The following is a 17937-nucleotide window of genomic DNA, read 5'->3' on the forward strand; positions in this document are numbered from 1 at the left end:
GTTATGCCAACTGTTTATAAAGTTTAAACATGTTTAGTGAAAAGAACAAAAATATAAATTTATGTTGTGAGTATTTTCTGGCATCATTTCCCAGGGTCGGATGGTTACATCTTTCCCTTTCTTTTAGGTACTCCTGAGGGGGTAATGTCTCTTCATTAATGCTATTGGCTTGAGCCTTCATTCCAAGGGTTTGCCACCTTGTGACTGGTATGCCAGTTTCATGTAACCAGTTAACATCTATTAGCTTTCACAAATAGATGTTTATTTTGAAGACATATGAAGAACAAAAGTAGAAATATTTTCCTCCAAAATCTCACACACTCTCTTCTCTTTATTATGTTTGTCTCTGGAGAGATTAGGCTTATTCTTAGCACAGTCCGTGCATAGCACTAGTCCCCCCCAATTTACATAGAAATGCAACATCACTGCTAGATGAACCCTTTCTCAACTACCACTAGGTCAGATCCCAAAGGTCATTTCTTTCTCCCTTAATGCTGAGATGGCTACAAAATTTCGCATTGGACTGTGAATTCCAAACTCATAGACTAAGATCTCAGGTCATTCACACTTTTGATTATTCAAAATTCTCAAGGTCATTGCTTCTGATGTATTTCACCTAAAATGGAAAACAAACAGACAAACAAATAGTGAAGCAGAGAGCTAAGGTCAATTTGGACCACATGCCAGCTTCTGATGGAGAAGCCTCAATGCATTTTCCCTTATAAAACTGTCTTTTTGTCAGATGTTGGAGGTCAAACCAAGAACATACATTCAAACAAGACAGTGAAAGAGGCTAGGGCTTACTAAGTCCTTTGGAAGCAACGTCCACTTCTGGTCTATAACTGTAGTCAGAGAGACTGATATCAACCAAGTGGATAGAAAACTGAAGCCAGTTACAGACTGTCTAAGCATGCTTCAGTCTCACTGAGACAATTCCATTATACATCAACTCAATTCTCCTGCGGAGTTTTCCTAGCATTTTTCACCCAGGGAATCTACATATGTTCCAGTCTCCTATGACACTCATCATTTCTATGCATCCTTTTTGTAAAAGCACCATTGATGATACACTTCATCTATCTTTCTATCCAACTATCCACAATATGTGTGTAAATTATTCTCATTCAGATATTTTCATCTTTCCATTCTAAATTCTCCAGTAGTTTATTTGTCTGTTTTTTATTTTTATATTTCTATTTGATTTTTTGGAGCTCTGAGAGAGTGACATTAAAAGCAACTGAAATTATTCTGTTGATATCTGTCTTTTTTTACATTTCAATGCCTATTAGGGGTAGGATAACTAATTTAAAATCGGATGAAACTTTAGAGATTAAGGTCAGGATAAATGGAATGGGCTGGATTTTCAATGATTTGGCTCAATGACTGTTAGAGATACTATAGGATAGAGGTACTTAATGTGGGAGACAAAGGAGTCTGTAGATTTCTGGAACTATGGAAACTTGGATGAAAGAAACAAAGCAAAACAACAACTACACTTTGATTTTCACTAAACTTTAGTTATCTTTGTAATTCTATGTGTTTTATTTTATTTATCAAAACAAACAAACAAAAATTTAGAAAGGGGGAGGGGCATGGTCATCACTAGACTGTCAAAGAAGTTCATGACACCAAAAGGTCAAGAACCTCTTGTGTATCATGTATAAGTAAGTAAGCTAGGTGTAAATTATGTATAAGTTATTGTATAACTTGGAAACATATGCTTCCAGAAATTGATTGGTCTAGAAGGCTCATGACCTTACTTCTGATTCTATGATTCTAAATTTGTGAATAGCCCTTTAGAAAAAAAATAATAAAACTGAGTACTTTTCCCTCTCTGATTACCATGTAGGTTTATTCAACGTTGCTTTTTTTGTGATGTTAAGATACATACATACATACATGTATATATGTATATATATATACACACATATAGGGGATTCTTAAGTGATGATGATGATGATGATGTAAATTAATGTAAATTAAACTTTGTGAAATACGTGCTGTTATTTTCCAATTTTATGGATGAAGAAACTGAGAATGGAGGAGGTTGAGTGATTTGTTCAAGGTCACACAACTAGCAAGTGGGAGAGACTGAACCAGAACTCAACTCTCCCCACTGCAAGTCCAGCATTCTGTCCATATATCCTCTGTCTCACAAGATGGGAGGAAGCATGGAGCAGTGGAACGAATGCTGGATTTGGAGCCAGGAGACCTCAGCTGGAATCCTGCCTCCAATACTAACAGTGTGACTAGTCTTTAGTTCCATCATCTATTCAATTGGTGGGCCTCGGGAGAAATGTTGGAGGGTGATGTCTTTATTCTCTTTTCTCTTTAACTCCTGTGACTTGCAAAGTTAAAAGAGACCATAGTTTTCCAGAATCACTGAAAACCTTTAGAAATCTGGGTCTGTGATTTTCCCCTAGAGATATCAGAATATTTGTACTGCCTGACTTACTTTCCCTTGTTGCCTCTCATTCCATGCAGGAGAAGCCCTATCAATGTTCTCAGTGTAACAAAGCCTTCAGTCAGAAACGAGGCTTGGATGAGCACATGAGGACACACACCGGTGAAAAGCCATTCCAATGTGATGTAAGTGCCTTCCTCCTATATTCCCTGAGTGCAGAGAGGGCCCCTGATTGTCTTGTGCTCCAGGCTTTGTCCATAATGTCAATGGCCATCATTGTGCTGACCCTGCTTGATGGTGATGAAATGACTGTAGCAATTTGTTTCATGGCTTAGTGTCCATGGATCCGGCTTTCCTTTGAAGCTCAGGTTAGCTATTCTGAGTCACAAATTCACAATGTATCCACAGGCTCTCTTGCACCTACCCCGGGCTTTGAGCAGGTTCAGAGAGGTGAAGATCTTGGCTTGTCAAGAGTAACTGCTACAGTTTGGGATAAAAGGCAAAGCAATGATGAATGGGAATTAGTACTGGATGGGCTTTTCTCCACCTTACAAGACTTGGGATCTCTGTGTATGGAAGGGATTTCCCTGGATAGGTTTACTGACCAGTATATTTAACCTTCCAGACCAGAAACCCATATAGGAAATGTGACTTATCTCAGTGCCTCCAAAGCATCACTTCATTAACAGAAAAAAATCAGGCCAAACTTATATAACCTATGAATGAATATGCTCCTAAACTTAACTGAGGAAATGAATGTGACCATTTTTTTAATAAGTAAAGAATAGGAAATTTTAGTTCATTTTTGAGTGATGTTGAAAGTTTGAGAAGAAAAGTCAGGAGAAAAGGAACAGGGGAAGCACCAAGGGAGGAAGAAAGAGAGAGAGAGAGAGAGAGAGAGAGAGAGAGAGAGAGAGAGAGAGAGAGAGAGAGGGAGGGAGGGAGGGAGGGAGAGAGAAAGAGAGAGGAGAGAGGAGAGAGGAGAGAGGGAGAGGGAGAGGGAAAGGGAAAGGGAGAGAGTATGCTTATGTGTGGGTCTATGTCTATGCATATTCAAGATCCCACTTAGCTATGTGACCCTCAGAGGTCAGTTGTCATTCATTCATGTCTAATTTTTCATAACCCCATTTGGAACTCTCTTGGCAGAGATACTAGAGTGGTCTGCCATTTCTTTCTCTAGTTCGTTTCACAAATGAGAAAACTGAGACAAACAAGGTTAAGTAACTTAGGTCACACAGCTAGTTAGTTTCTGAGCCTGGATTTGGACTCAAGAAGGTGAGTCTTCCTGACTCTAGGCCCAGTATTTTATCCTTTGTGCCACCTAGCTGCCCTGTGTGCCACCTAGGCATGTAATTAACATCTCTGGACCTCAGTTTCCTCACTTTTTCTTGACATAATAAAGGCACCAGTGGAGTACTTTTGCCATCTACTTATCATCCCTTGCTCTCTTTCATGTGACCAGCCCATTTTCTCCCTCCATTATACAGTTCCTTAGGGCATCCTTTACTTCTGTTCTTTGAAGTTCTTTATGGGTTATGCATTGAGGCTTGCCATGTGGATAGCTACCAGGCACCTCTCCAATGTCTTCTGTACTCATTTTTACCCATTTTAAAATCTTTGCAAACTGTTTTACTCCATGTCTCACTGCCTAAAAACCATATATTTACATTTCTGTATCTGTAGAGACAGGTAAAATACCTCACATTTGTACCGATCTTTAAGGTTCACCAGATGCTTTTCACATTTTGCACTGAGTCCTACAACCCTGACAGAGGAGGGCTATTATTTTCACACCATTTTCCAAATGAGCAAATTGAAATGCAGAAAATGAAATCATTTGCTCACAGTTATGTAGCTACTAAAGTCTGAGGTAAAATTTGAGTTCAGACCCTCCTGACTCCAAGTCTGGTGTTCTCAACAAGGAAAAAGAAAGGTGTCCATGATGCACTGGAATTTGGTTGTCTTGAGATTTCTTCTAAAGCCAGAGGACTTTCTGGCCATGCAGCTGACAGATTGCTGACTGCCTCGGGCAGTGCACACACTGCCCTTTCATCCTTCCCCCTGCTTGGCCATTGAAGGGGATCCCACCATTTCACTTCTCTTTTCCTCTCCTGAACTTCAAGGACTGTCTTAATTCCAAAGCGTTGTCATTGATTTCAGCAGCTCTTGCCACCTCCCGTGCATATACTGCCAGCTTGTCATCCCTCTAATCTCTCCCCAGTGACTGTGGTGAATGCCAGCAGCTGACCTTCTGGCCTAGGATTTTGTGCATGGTAACCATATTGAAACACAGAACTTTTCAAAGAATGTCATTTTTTATTTTAAAAGAGATTTTGTTTAAGAAAGTGGTGTCGAGAACTCAAGTGGAAAAAATGCAGTTATTTCATCCCTGGGAATTAGGATAGGAATAATGATAAAAATAATAATCATGATTATAATATTATTAATAGATAATTTAGATGGCACTTTCAGCTCTGCAAACCACTTTTCTCATGTTATGACCCCCTAGTAACAGTATGATTTTCCGTGAAACCAGAAAATAGCCATTTATCTTAATTCAATCTTTCTTTTTTATTGCTTGTTGTTCATGTGAGGATGGGAGGGAAGAGACTAGGAAAAGACATTGGGGAGATGGGAAATGAGGAAACAATTTCTTTCCTGGCCCCTTGATACTATTAATGCATAATCTGTACTTCTGTAGTCTGTGGGGACTGCCTTCCCAGGGAAAGTCATCTCTGCAGGTGCTTTCATTATTTTCTCTGAGGAACACTCTTCTTGAGAAGCATATGAGACTCTGCCACCCACTCAGAGAGCCCTCCCTTTTTCCTCCTGTCTGATCCAATCTTCTCCATGACATTTCACCCCAGACTTTACCTAGGACACTATGTTCTGAAGATCTCTAATATTAATAATGATAACCATATTAATAAGTAGTATTTATATAGCTCTTCATGTTTTTTGAATATTTTCTCATTTTATCCTCACAACTATCCTAGGAGGTAGATGTTTTTATTCCCATTTTATAGAGGATAAAACTGAGGCTATCAAAATTTAAATGACTTGCCAAGGCCACACAACTATTCAGTGTCTGGGGGAGGATTTAAACTCAAGTCTCACAGACTCCAATTCTAGCACTCCACCCACTAAGTCACCAGGGTGCTTATAAGGTACTTAGAGTGTATACTTGTGCCTTATATTTACCTTGAAGGGTGGTTTATCCTTCTTACTAGACTAGGTTCTAGGAGGGCAGGGATTGTACCTTTTCTAAATTTATCTGCCCCAGAGTCAGACTTGGTGCTGACCAAACAATACTCATTGAACTCATTTGTGGAATTTTATTTTTGTTGTTATAGTACACATAACCATTGTTGCAACCATTTCTGGTCCCATATCCACAGAGGCTAAGTGCCTATTCTGCAGACTGCTAAGTGCAAAATACCCTCCAATAATAGCCCAGTATCAGTAGAAAACACAGCCTACCCCCAGTCTCTTTTTTCTTTAGGTGAAAAACTCTATGAACCATATATACAGGCTCTTCTATATCTATGGCAGACAAATGGTGGATGTATAATTATTATGAAGAGGATCAATGATGATGTGACTGACACAGTGGAGAGAGTGCTTGGAATCAAAAGACCTGAGATCAAATTCAGCCTCAGAAATTTATTAGTTATTTGATCTTTGGCTGCCCCAGTTTCTTCTTCTGTACAATGAGAATAAAAATGCATTTATCTGCCAATGTTATGAGGGTCAAAAGGAATAACATCTATAAAACACTTAACATAGTGTCTGGCACGTAGTAGTTTGTGTGTGTTTATGTATGAGTATCTATATATACATATTATCGTCATCATCATCATTTAAATAACAGGGTACTTTACATTTCAATTTCAGCAGACTTGGCAATAGGCATTACAGATATTTTTATTCCCTTTCTGAAGATGAGCAAGATTTGATAAAGCCATATCAGCAGCACCACCACCACCATGATAGCTCTCATTTATAGAACACTTTCACATTTGAAAGGTACCTTATCTTACTTGATTTTCCTGACAATCCTCAGAGATAGCTCTCATCATTATGCCCACTTTCTCTGTGGGACCCGAGGCTGAGAGGTCAGATAACTTGCTAATCTGTTATCAGAGGCAAGATCTGAATGGGGGACTTTTTGGCTCTGAGTCTGGCACTGTAGCCACTATGCTCAGAGATATCCAGAATATTCTTACCAAGTCACTGAAACCTAATTCATAACGATAGTTTTGTAACTGAACACATCTGTCTGTGATCATTCAGGATCCCCTTCCCATTCCTATCCCCTGTCCCAAACTGGGGGGGTGGGGTGGTGCTTAGAGTTTCAATTTCCTTCCCTTATGTGAGTAATTGCACTGTTGCTCATTCATTTCCTTCTAATAACCTATTGATACAAATGGTTACAATTTACCAATCTGGCTATTAATAACAAATTGACCGGCAGAGCATATCATCAAGTGCCAAAAAGATTATTTGGGATCCAAATGATGTTGTCAGAGTAAAGTATTTTTACAGGCTTCATGGGAGGAAAAAAAAAATCACCTTTTCTCCATCTGTGCTTTTTTTTTGGCAGGTGAAAATCCTTTTTTTTCCCCTGTAATCCCAAATAGATGTGCTTTGGGGGAGGGCCCTGGTTGATTTTTGCCACTATGTAGTTTAATAAAGTTGAAAGGATATGAGAAGTAAGACCCCCTCCTCTGCATTGAGCCTAGTTCCTTCTTGGAAAATGAAGAGCTTGTATTTTATGAATGTTGAAGTCTCTTCTAGTTCCAAACAATTCCATGATTAACTGAAGGGAAGGTTTACGTGATTTCAGGTAACAGTGAAAGTGGAAAGCAGGGTGCCCTTCCATGACCCACAACTCACACAACTTCTTGTGCCCTGTGGAATGTTTGTCCCATTATGGAAAAACTCCCTTTCATCCTTTGTATCTTCATCTCTTCCCTCTATCGTGAGCTTTTGATGAAGAATCTCACTTCCCCTCAGGTCATCCCATAATCCCCTGCTTCTTTTTCCCATTAGGATATCACCTTGTCACGTCTCCATCCCCCTACCCCCTTCTTGCTCTGAGGTTTAACTCCTAAGTCAGTGTTTCCCCCCAGGGTCCTTCTCATTATCTCAAATCCTCATTTAGTCATTAGTCATGTTATCCTATGCAGATCACTTAAAGTCAATTCAGTTTCCACACCTATAAATGGCATTGTTATGAGGCTCAAATAAGATCATGTGATGTCATGTATGTAAAAGCTTTGCAAAATTCAAAGCATTACAAAACTGTAATCAGTATTATTAGTATCCTACTCAGTACATGGTTTTGATGTTCCTTTGTGTTTGACTCGCCGTGACCCCATTTGGGGTTTTCTTGGCAAAGATACTGGAGTGGTTTGCCATTTCCTTCTCTAACACATTTCATACAAGAGGAAAATGAGGCAAACAAGGTTAAGGAACTTGCCTAGGATCACACAGCTAGTAAGCATCTGAGGCCAAATTTCAATACAAGTCTTCCTAACTCTTGGCTTGGTGTTCCATCCACTGTGCCACCTAGGTGTCTTATCTCTAAGACTTCAGAATCACCCGTCTGATTCTCCAGCCACAACTTGCTTATCTGATTTTGCTCCTACTCCTTTATTTCATCTGCACCGTTCTACCTCTCAGCTAGTGAATGAAGAACTCCTCATGTTTAATCTTACTAGTTTGTGGTATAGTCGAAGGACTGCTGAACTGGGAGTCAGGAAAACATGAGTTCAAATTCTACTTCTCACTTACCATGGGACCCTATACAAGTCGTTGAACTTTTCACTTACTATCAGTTATTTTATCTTTAAAATGGAGAAAATATAATAACTGCTACACAAATGTTTTCAGGGCTAAGTAAAACAACATAAGTAAAGTACTTTGAAGATATAAAGTGCTACATAAATGCTACCTGCAATTATTGTTTGTAGTTATAGTAGTGATGATAGCAGTAGTAGTAGCAGTAAAAGTAGTAGTGGTAGTAGTAGTAGTAGTAGTAGTAGCAGTAGCAGTAGCAATAGTAATAGTAGTAAAAGTAGTAGTGGTAGTAGTAGTAATAGCAGTAGTAGCAATACCAGTAGTAGTAGTAGTAAGAGTAAGAGTAGCAAGAGTAAGAGGAGTAGCAGTAGTAGTGGTAGTAGTAATAAGAGGAGGAAGAGAAGGAGGAGGAGGAGGAGGAGGAGGAGTTCAACACTACTGTGAAACAGAAATTTCTCCATAGACCCAAGATTTAAGTTCAGTTATTCCTCATAATTTACCTTTGGTGTGTCTCCGCATTTCCTTGCCTCCTGCTATCAGCTTATCAATCAACAAGCATCTTTTAAGGGATAACAATGTACCAGGCCTTGTGCTAAGTGCTGGGAATACAAAAAAAAGGCACAAAACAGTTCTTGCTTTTAAGAGGCTTACTTTCCAGTTGGGGAGGTAACATAGACAGATATAAACTACATGTAAAGCAGATGAAAAGTAGCCTTATAGGACACTGCATGAGCAACCTAGACCAGATCCTTATCAATCTTTCTCAGATTACTATTGTAACTGCCTAACTGGTGTCCTTGTCCCTGGTCCTGACTTCTCTAATTCATCCTGTAAACCGCTGCTACAATACACCCCTTAAATTTAATTTTCCTCTTGAAAATTCGCCCTAATTATACAACTTGCATTAAAAAGTGAATTTGGAGAAATTAAATGAAATATAGTAATGAATTGTTCTCAACATTACAATGGAAAGAAAAGTGGTGTAGTCAAAAAAAAGATTGAGTCTGAAGAGCTTATTGTCCATAAGTCTCATTTGGTAATTAATCATTTCCTGCCTTGTGACAGATCTTGCATGCTTCAGAGAGCAAGGTGGTATATTAGAGTTGGGGAAACAAAAGCAGAAAACTGAAAGTAGAGCACTTGGGCTTTAGTACCTGCTCTGCCATTAACAAGCTTTTAGAACTTTAGAAGTCATTTTTCTCTGAACCTTAAGTTCTCACTTAATGAAATGAGAGTTGGATGACATCTGAAGTAGTGCAGTATGAGGAATAGAGTGTCAGACGTGGATACATGGAAGCCCTGGTCCAAATCCCACTTTTGACCCTTCCTAATTGTGTGGGAAATCATTCACTTTTCTGATCCTTGTTTTCCTTGTCACTTGGAGCTCAGCTCAGCCCCTGACACTCCAGATGACTTTTTCATTTTGACCTCAGTGACCTTCTCACTGTGGAGATGCCTCCAGCTCTCTTCCCTCTTCTTCCATTTGGTGAATACCTCCCAGCAGCTCCATTTGATGAAGTTTCTGCATAGGCCATGATCACTTCTTGCACTGCTCAGTTTCAGGCAAATCCAGTCCACTTGTACTCCTTGCCAGCATTTAGGGAGTCTGGTTCATCCTCCCCCAACTTTTTAGCTTCCTTTGATGGATTGTCTTTCACCATTAGAATATTAGCTCTTCTAGGGAAAGGAGAGTCTTTTTTATTGTATTTTTTATAGTACTAAGTAGAGTGCCTGGCACAGAATACATAAGAAATCATCTATCTATCTATCTATCATCTATCTATCTATCTATCTATCTATCTATCTATCTATCTATCTATCTATCTATCTATCTATTGGATATAAATACTTAATGGATAATTAATATCTATATTACACAAATTGCTCTCAAAACATGAGGAAGAAAATCATATTAAACTCCTTTGATGTGCTAGATACAGTTCCTACCTAAAGTAGGAAAGGATAAACAAAAAAAAGTGCCATGGAGGAGTATCACTAATGAATATCAATTAAAAAAATAAAATCCATGCCAAAAAAAGACTAAAGGAGGATTTTTAAAGAATCTCTAAGATTGAGTTAGATTTAATTTGGATTCAAAATAGCTAACATAAAGCTATATAAATGTTAGTTATCAATATTACTACAAAATGATACTCTAGAGGTACATATCAACTCAATGGCATACCCCATCCCCAAGCCCAGGTTTGGAGGTCATGGACCTTTACTGTCTGTTGGAAGCTTTGAGTGGTAGTGAAATCACTGAATATAGGTTTGAACTCTAGCTCTCCCTTCCTTCCTTGGTAATGTTAGAAAAATGTAAGGAGTCTTCTCTGGGTTTCTATTTTATCATCTACAAATAAACAAAAGAATGGAATAGATGAATTTCAATGTCTCTTTCCATGTTAAATTCAATAATAATTCTGGAAATGGTAGTAGATGGTAGGGGGAGAAAAGAGCATTAGGGAAATGATCACCTCTTTGGGCCTCAAAATTTTTCTTATGAAATGAAGGGATGGAGTTTTGCTATGTTGAAGGCCCTCCCCAGCTCTAAAACTGTTGACCCTTATAAGTTTTTGCAGCATGATGCTTATATGGTATGAGGGTGAGCTTTACACATTTTTGAGATTTTAAAGATATAACTGATTTTAATATCATTCAGGTTTGTGACTTGTCCTTCAGCCTGAAGAAAATGTTGATCCGTCATAAGCTGACCCACAACCCCAATCGTCCTATGGCTGAATGCCCCTTCTGCCATAAGAAGTTCACACGGAATGACTACCTCAAAGTACATATGGAGAATGTCCATGGAGAGGCTGATAGCTGACCAGGAGATGAGAGGTCGGGGAAGACATAGCCATCCTTTGTGTTTGTGGTCAATTAAACGTTTCTAGGAACTATCCTTTGTTGGAAAAAAAGTCATATTGGAAAGCATCTGTTGTGTGAAAACAAAATGTATCAATAATTCGACCAATGGAGATGCACGCTATGAGATGAAGAGGTTTCTGCATGTTACGCAGTCAAGAGAGAAATAAGTGACTGGTAGTGACCCAATGAAAAGAGCACTGACTCTGGAATTAGACATCCTAGGTTCAAGGCCCATTTCTCATGCTTACTGACTTTGTGACCTTGAACAAGATCTTTAACTTCCTTGAGGGTCAGATTCCTCATCTGTTCAATGGAGATGGGAGTGCCAGATGACCCCTGTGGTCATTTTTAGCTTTGAAACTGTGACTTAATCTTATAGAGAGTGCAAAGGATAATAAATGAGCATCCTTTATGCTCTGTTTAGATGCAGAAAATATCTAGAGGAAGTGAGAAATGTCCTCTCTGCCCTACTGGGTGAACCTATTATGGTCATTTTATGGAAGCCTAAGTGTGGAGGACAGCTAAGTGGTACAATGAATAGAGTACTGGGTCTAGAGTTAGGAAGACTCATCTTAATGGATTCAAATCCAGTCTCAGATACTTACTAGCTGTGTGACCCCAAACAAGTCACTTAACCTTGTTTTCCTCAGTTTCCTCATCTGTACAATGAGCTGGAGAAGGAAATGAGAAACTCCTCCAGTACCTTTGCCAAGAAAACCTCAGTTGTGATCACAAGGAGTCAGACACAAATGAAACAACTGAACACCACCAATAACAACAATTAGTATGGGTACATATGTGGGAGCTGCAGTCTGGTTCACTGGAAGGGTTGACTACATCAGTGAAGTCACAGATTTATTTATTTTTGTTTTAAAGAAGTGCTCTTCTTCTAAAGAGGTTTTCCTCACCTTAGTGATGAGGAGATATTATTATATGTATTTCACACATACATACACACACACAAACACACACACACACACTCACACAGAAAGAGAGAGAGAATGATAGAGATCTTTCTAGATAGAAGTATATTCCATATGTCCATCTGTTTTCTTCATATCAGTCTGAAAAATCTTTATTTTAAGGTACAAATTAAGAAGACTTATTTTGAAATTCTGCAGGATGTTAGCAACTTTAGAAATAGGTTGGAGTGGTGTGGGAAGGGTGTCATAGTGCTCTTTTGTTTGCATTTTGAGTAAATGACCCTCTTTTTATACTCAGTTCTCCATGTGCCAGGAGAACTCAAGTATCCCATAAGGCTCCCTTTCCTTTTGTCATTTCTCCTTCTCCTTCTCATTATTACCATTCCTATTACACTTCTCTTTGGTTTCATTTTACCTTTCTCTTCCCTTTTCCTTCCTCTTCCCTTTCCTTTTATATTAAACCATTCACAGATAAGGACAGGCAGCTAGCTAATGCAGTGCATAGAGCTTGGGATTAAAAAAAAAAAAAGACTTGAGTTCAAATCCAGCCTCAGTTCTTTACTAGTTCTATGATCCTGAGAAAGTCACTTAACCTTTTTCTGCCTCCATTTTCTCATCTATAAAATAGGGATAATAATAGCACCTACCTCCTGAGTGTTATGAAGATCCAATGAGAAACCATTTGTAAAATGCTTAGCCCAGTGCCTGCCATATAGTAGCCACAGTATAAATGATTGTTTCCTTCCTCCACTGCTAGACTTGTGATCTACTTCCAAATTTCTTCCTCTCTCTCATCTTTAATCTTTTGTTAAAGGACAGAATATTTGTAAAGTGCCTTTAAACCTTAGAGTGTTATGTAAATGGTAGTTATTACTACTTTACTACTACTACTACTACTACTACTACTACTACTACTACTACTACTACTACTACTATTACTACTACTACTACTACTACTACTACCACTACTATTATATGTAAGAGACCTTGAAGGCAGTGGAATCCAAACCTTTTCTTTCATAGAAGAGGAATATGAGGCACAGAGGGTTCCAGTACTTTGCCCAACATTACACATAGTGACGGAAGATTTAAACCTAGCAGTCCGACTTCAAATCCAGCTTTCTTTCACCACCTCATGCCATTATTTCCTTTTAATTTGGATCAGTTGTCCCTGGAAATAGAACATATAAAAATACACACAAAAGAGGGACAGAACAGATGTTTTATTGTTACTTCTGCCAAAGAAATCCAATGTAATAACAGCTGCCATTTCTATATGCTTGAACATTGGCAAAGTGCTTCTTATGCTTTATCTCACTTGATCTTCACAACCACCCTCTGATGACAGTTACAAATATTATTAATCACCACTATAGAGATGAAGAAACTGAAACTGGGAAAGTAACAGACTTGCCTAGCACCACACAGCCAAGAAGTCCTGCAGATTGGATTTGACCTTCAGTCTAACATGTTATCCACTCTTCCATGTGGCTAGTCTTAGTATGACATGGAAATTGCTATGTTTATAAAGGAATTTCTAGGGTATTTACATACTGTTCTGCCAGGAGTATGAAAAAGACAAATTCCTTCAAACAGAGCCAGGGGCTTGAGAGGTGAGTGGATTTTTATTTTTAAGAATTTTATTTTTAAGAGAAATTGAGATTTTAAAAATTATGACTTCAGTTGACACAGATCCTTAATGGGCACTGGGGTAGGAAACTTGTCTGTTCTGTTGCTTTCAGTTGACTGAAATTTATACTAAGCAGACATTAGATTAAGGGAAAGATGAGGCTATGTTAAAGCATTGAGACAGATGTCAAAACGGTAGCAGGTCATCCAAAATGCGAAGATTGAGAATGAAATCTCTAATCTTATAGCTCCCCTTCCAGGGCTGTATTTCTTCCTGAAAAAGAGTCAATTCTAAGGAAACTGTTGTGTTCTAATTTGTCCCCAGCCAAAAAAAAAAAAAAATCAGCTCTCTGCCACTCTTTGGGCTTGTAGCTACACCACATTCGGGTCCAATTTTTTCCAAGGAGAAACATAAAGGAAATCTGTGCACAATCATTTGTCCTTCCCCCCCAAAAAGCACAAAAGCCTGCATTTGGAATTTAGCAAAGATGTCTTTCCAAAAAATAAATTCAGTGACTGGAACTTAGAGAAATGAAATGAAGGCCAATGTGGCATCACATTTCTGAAATTCCTGATTGTATACTGGCTGATTTATAAAAATAGCTTGATCATATTTCCTTCAATGTCACTTAGTGCAATTGCATATTTTAAATGCAAAGTGTTTTCAATTAATTTTGACATGATATGTAATATCATCTTAAAGCAAAAAAAAAAAATGAACAGCTGTAAAATCATCTAATGTGTCTATTGGAGTGGCCAACCTCTTCTCATTTCTTGGAACACTCCTCATCCCCACCCCAGCCCTAGGCTGCTTAATTGCCTGCATATGTGACTATGAAGCCTGAGAGGAGTTGTGGGTAATCTTACTGCTCTGCATATTATACCATGCTACTGGTGAAATTTACCTGGAAAGCACAGCATGGCCACATGCAATTGGGGATGGCTAACCTTCTGATGAGATGGACCTGTACCATCCAATGGGCATCAGTGAAGGGAGTTCTCCTCACCTAATTAGATTTTATTGATGTCTTCTGTTTTTTCCAACCTACACACTTATGAATAACTCCTTCCACAACTCCTATTGAGGAAGCCATCATTATTAGAGACATAGGTAGAGAAAAAGAGAGTGAAGAAGACAAGCAGGGGAAACTAAGGCAACACAGGTTAAGTGACTTGCCTAGGATCACATAGCAAATCTGACCTCAGGGTTAGATTTAAACTCAGATCCAGTGCCCTATCAATGGCATCACTAGCTGCTGAATAAAAAGAGACAAAGAGACAGACAGACACAGAGACATAGAAACTGAGACAGAGAGCTAGTTGAGCAAAACAAACCAAAACATCGATAATGTCTGAGACTCTGTAGTTAATATTCAATAACCATAGTCTCCCACCCTGCCTCTACAGTCAAGTGAGAGAGGTCTATTTTTTTTTTAATTTTCCCCTAGGATTTGCTTGTTATAATTTTTGCATTTCTGTAAACAAAGTAGTTTGTTATTGCCCTAGTTCTGCTCATATACATTTTGCTCTGTTTCTCTCAGTTCTTCACCCTTGGCATATCAGGAAACTAGGTGATATAGTGGGAAGAATGCTGGATTTCACATCAGAGAGACAGTTCAAATCTGGCTTAAGGTACTTAGTAGCTGTATGCCTCTGGATGAGTCATTTCATCTCTGCCTGTTTCCTTATGTGTAAAATAGGGATAATAATAGAAGCTACCTCACATGGTTGTTATAAAGATCAAAGGAGATAACATATGTAAAGTGCCTAGAAAACTATAAAAATCTATACATGCTTATATTACGGTTACTATTCTGTTCTTTCTTGCAACACAATAACATTCCATTACATTGTCATTCTATAGTTGATGAGGATTTACTTCATACTTCATTCTTTGCTCCCCTCTCTTAAAAAAAGTGTCATTGTAACTATTTTGGTTTCTATGGGACCTATATTTCTCTCTTGCACCTCCTATGGGCACATGCCTACTAGTGTAATTTCTGACTCAGAGCACCTGGGCATTAAGTCATCTTTACCAATTTGAAAGATATGGAGTGAATCCTCATAGTTACTATTATTTGCACAGTAATTTGGAGGAGTCTTTCATGTGGTTGTTAATAGTTTGCATTTTTTCTTTTGTGACTGGTTTGTGATAGACTTGTAAGACTACTGAATTGTCCATTGGTCTACCATCTTACCAATTCCTTTAAACTGGAACCGAAGTGAATGTTAAAAACCAAAGAATTCCAAATAAGCAAAAATTATCAGATACATTGGTACATGCATCTCCAAAAAGATGTGTCTAAGTCTTAAAGCCTTTATCTGTATTAAAAGGAGAATAGATTTTGTAAACTTGGATTAAGAAATGGAGATCCAGAAAAGAACGTGGCAGGAAAGTTGAAGTGTATACATGTGTTTATTTGTGTCTCATCTCATTGTTCCTGTATTTAAATTCCCACATGGTTTAGAACCTGAAAAATAGACTCCCTTCTGCAGTGTATTTATCCATGAACGTTATCTGTAGTCCTATAGCAGCCCCAGGATGTTTGTGAAGACCCAGAAGACACCCAAGTTAATTGTAGGGGAATCTTCTGCACGCATCTTATTCTCAATTGTGTTATACTTTTCTGTGCATATTCTTTACCATCCTTATTGGATGATATTCTCCCTAGAAGCTAGCATAATATTTGCATATAATAGGATAGAGATAGGAATGGAACCTAAGATTTCAGTAGTACTTGAACCTTCCAGGTGAGAAAACTCCCTCTCTCAATGCAGGGTGGCACTCTTAAGAGAGTTGCCTGGGTCACTGAGTGGTAAAGTGTCTTGTCCATAGTTGGTAGATATCAGAGGTAGTATCAGGACCTGGACTTCCTGGCTTCTAAGCCAATTTTCTATACATTATGCCACGCCATTTCTCCTTCAGTTAATAGGAAACTAGAAAATATTTATAGAATGTTAAATGAATGTTAAAAAATGCATATGTATGATTTTATAATTGCTGTTGGCTATTAGCATGTAAATGAAGATTCATTTTTTCATCTTATGTGCCTTGTTTTGCCTTGTTCATTTTTTCTTTTGTGTCAAGATCTGCATATGATTCCTGTTCACATTCACATGGGCAGAGTATCTGAGACCAAATTGTAAGATCCATCCCATGAGTATATTCGTGCATAGAGTGTAAGCTTCTTAATGGGGAGGGAATGCTTTACTTTTATCGGATTCATGGCCAATGTCCAATAAATACTTGCTGAATTTAACTAAGTGGGATTGATTAATAATTGATTATTCTGATAGATCTATCTGTGGGGTGCTGATTAGATGCAGTTACATACATGTAGATATATGCGTGTTCTGTTGTTTATTGTTTTTGAAGATCAATGACATCATAGATTGATGTCTTCACTCATTCATGAATTGAGTTTCAGTGAGGCAGTTGCACAAAGACATCAGTCTCATTCTTTCTTCTAGTCATTGGAGTCCAGTGACAAGACTCAAGTCAAGACAGCCAAAATCTGGCTCTCCCTGAATCTGCTCTCCCAGCAATCCTGGCCATCCTTTCCACTATCAGTTGTATTTACCTTATCCCCCTGACTCACTGGTTTTGGAGATGCAGTTGGGATACTCCTTGATTCCCACTGTGACTTCTAAACTCCATCTACTGCTATCACTCAAACACTTCTCCTCATTAGAGAATCACTCAGCACCCAAAGCAGATTAAGGGTAAGGACTGATATGGTATAAATAACTGAAGTCATAGACACAATCATGACAACATATGAAGTGGTCTACCACAATGGAAACAGCAAGTGTGTCACTCAGGCCACAGAAAGGGGTGCTATACAGCAGTTGTAGGACCCCTTGGTGTTTTGGGCAAATTGAAGAACACAAGATGAGGGCCAGGGATAGTAATCACTAAAAGGAGAAACTATACCATTGGATGTTGGTGCCTTTGGACAAATCCCCAATTGAGATAGGAATAGTTAAGAGTCCTGCCATTTGTAGGTTGAGTACTTAGTCTCCTATAGCTTCCTGAGAAATTATAGATACTTTTTCATGGTCATCTCTAACCAATAGATTGTATACACAATGAACTAAACTTTTTGTGCACTACACAATCAACAAAGATTTATTAATCACATATTGTGTGCCTGATACCATGCTAAGCCCTAAAGAATACTAAATAAAGACTAAAACCACAATTTCTAGCTTCAAGCATCTCACATTCTAATGGCAGGGAAAAAATACCCAAATTGTACACACAAATACACGATACAAGGTCATGGCAGGTAATCAGAGATAAGACAAAGAACT

General features: G+C 38.4%; 1 protein-coding gene across 2 annotated transcripts in view; it reads left to right on the forward strand.

The window, feature by feature from the left end:
- PRDM5 (PR/SET domain 5) overlaps window positions 1-16883 on the forward strand; it is a 179784-nt gene extending 162901 nt beyond the window's left edge. For both annotated transcript variants that reach the window (XM_072625267.1, XM_072625270.1), the window contains 2 exons: window positions 2485-2589; window positions 10866-16883. In XM_072625267.1, coding sequence (XP_072481368.1) covers window positions 2485-2589; window positions 10866-11030 — 270 coding nt within the window. In that variant the 3' untranslated portion in view covers window positions 11031-16883. The remainder of the gene's footprint in view (window positions 1-2484; window positions 2590-10865) is intronic.
- The last annotated feature ends 1054 nt before the right edge of the window (window positions 16884-17937 follow it).

Source organism: Notamacropus eugenii, chromosome 7 (assembly GCF_028372415.1).
Source record: "Notamacropus eugenii isolate mMacEug1 chromosome 7, mMacEug1.pri_v2, whole genome shotgun sequence".
Taxonomy (NCBI): domain Eukaryota; kingdom Metazoa; phylum Chordata; class Mammalia; order Diprotodontia; family Macropodidae; genus Notamacropus; species Notamacropus eugenii.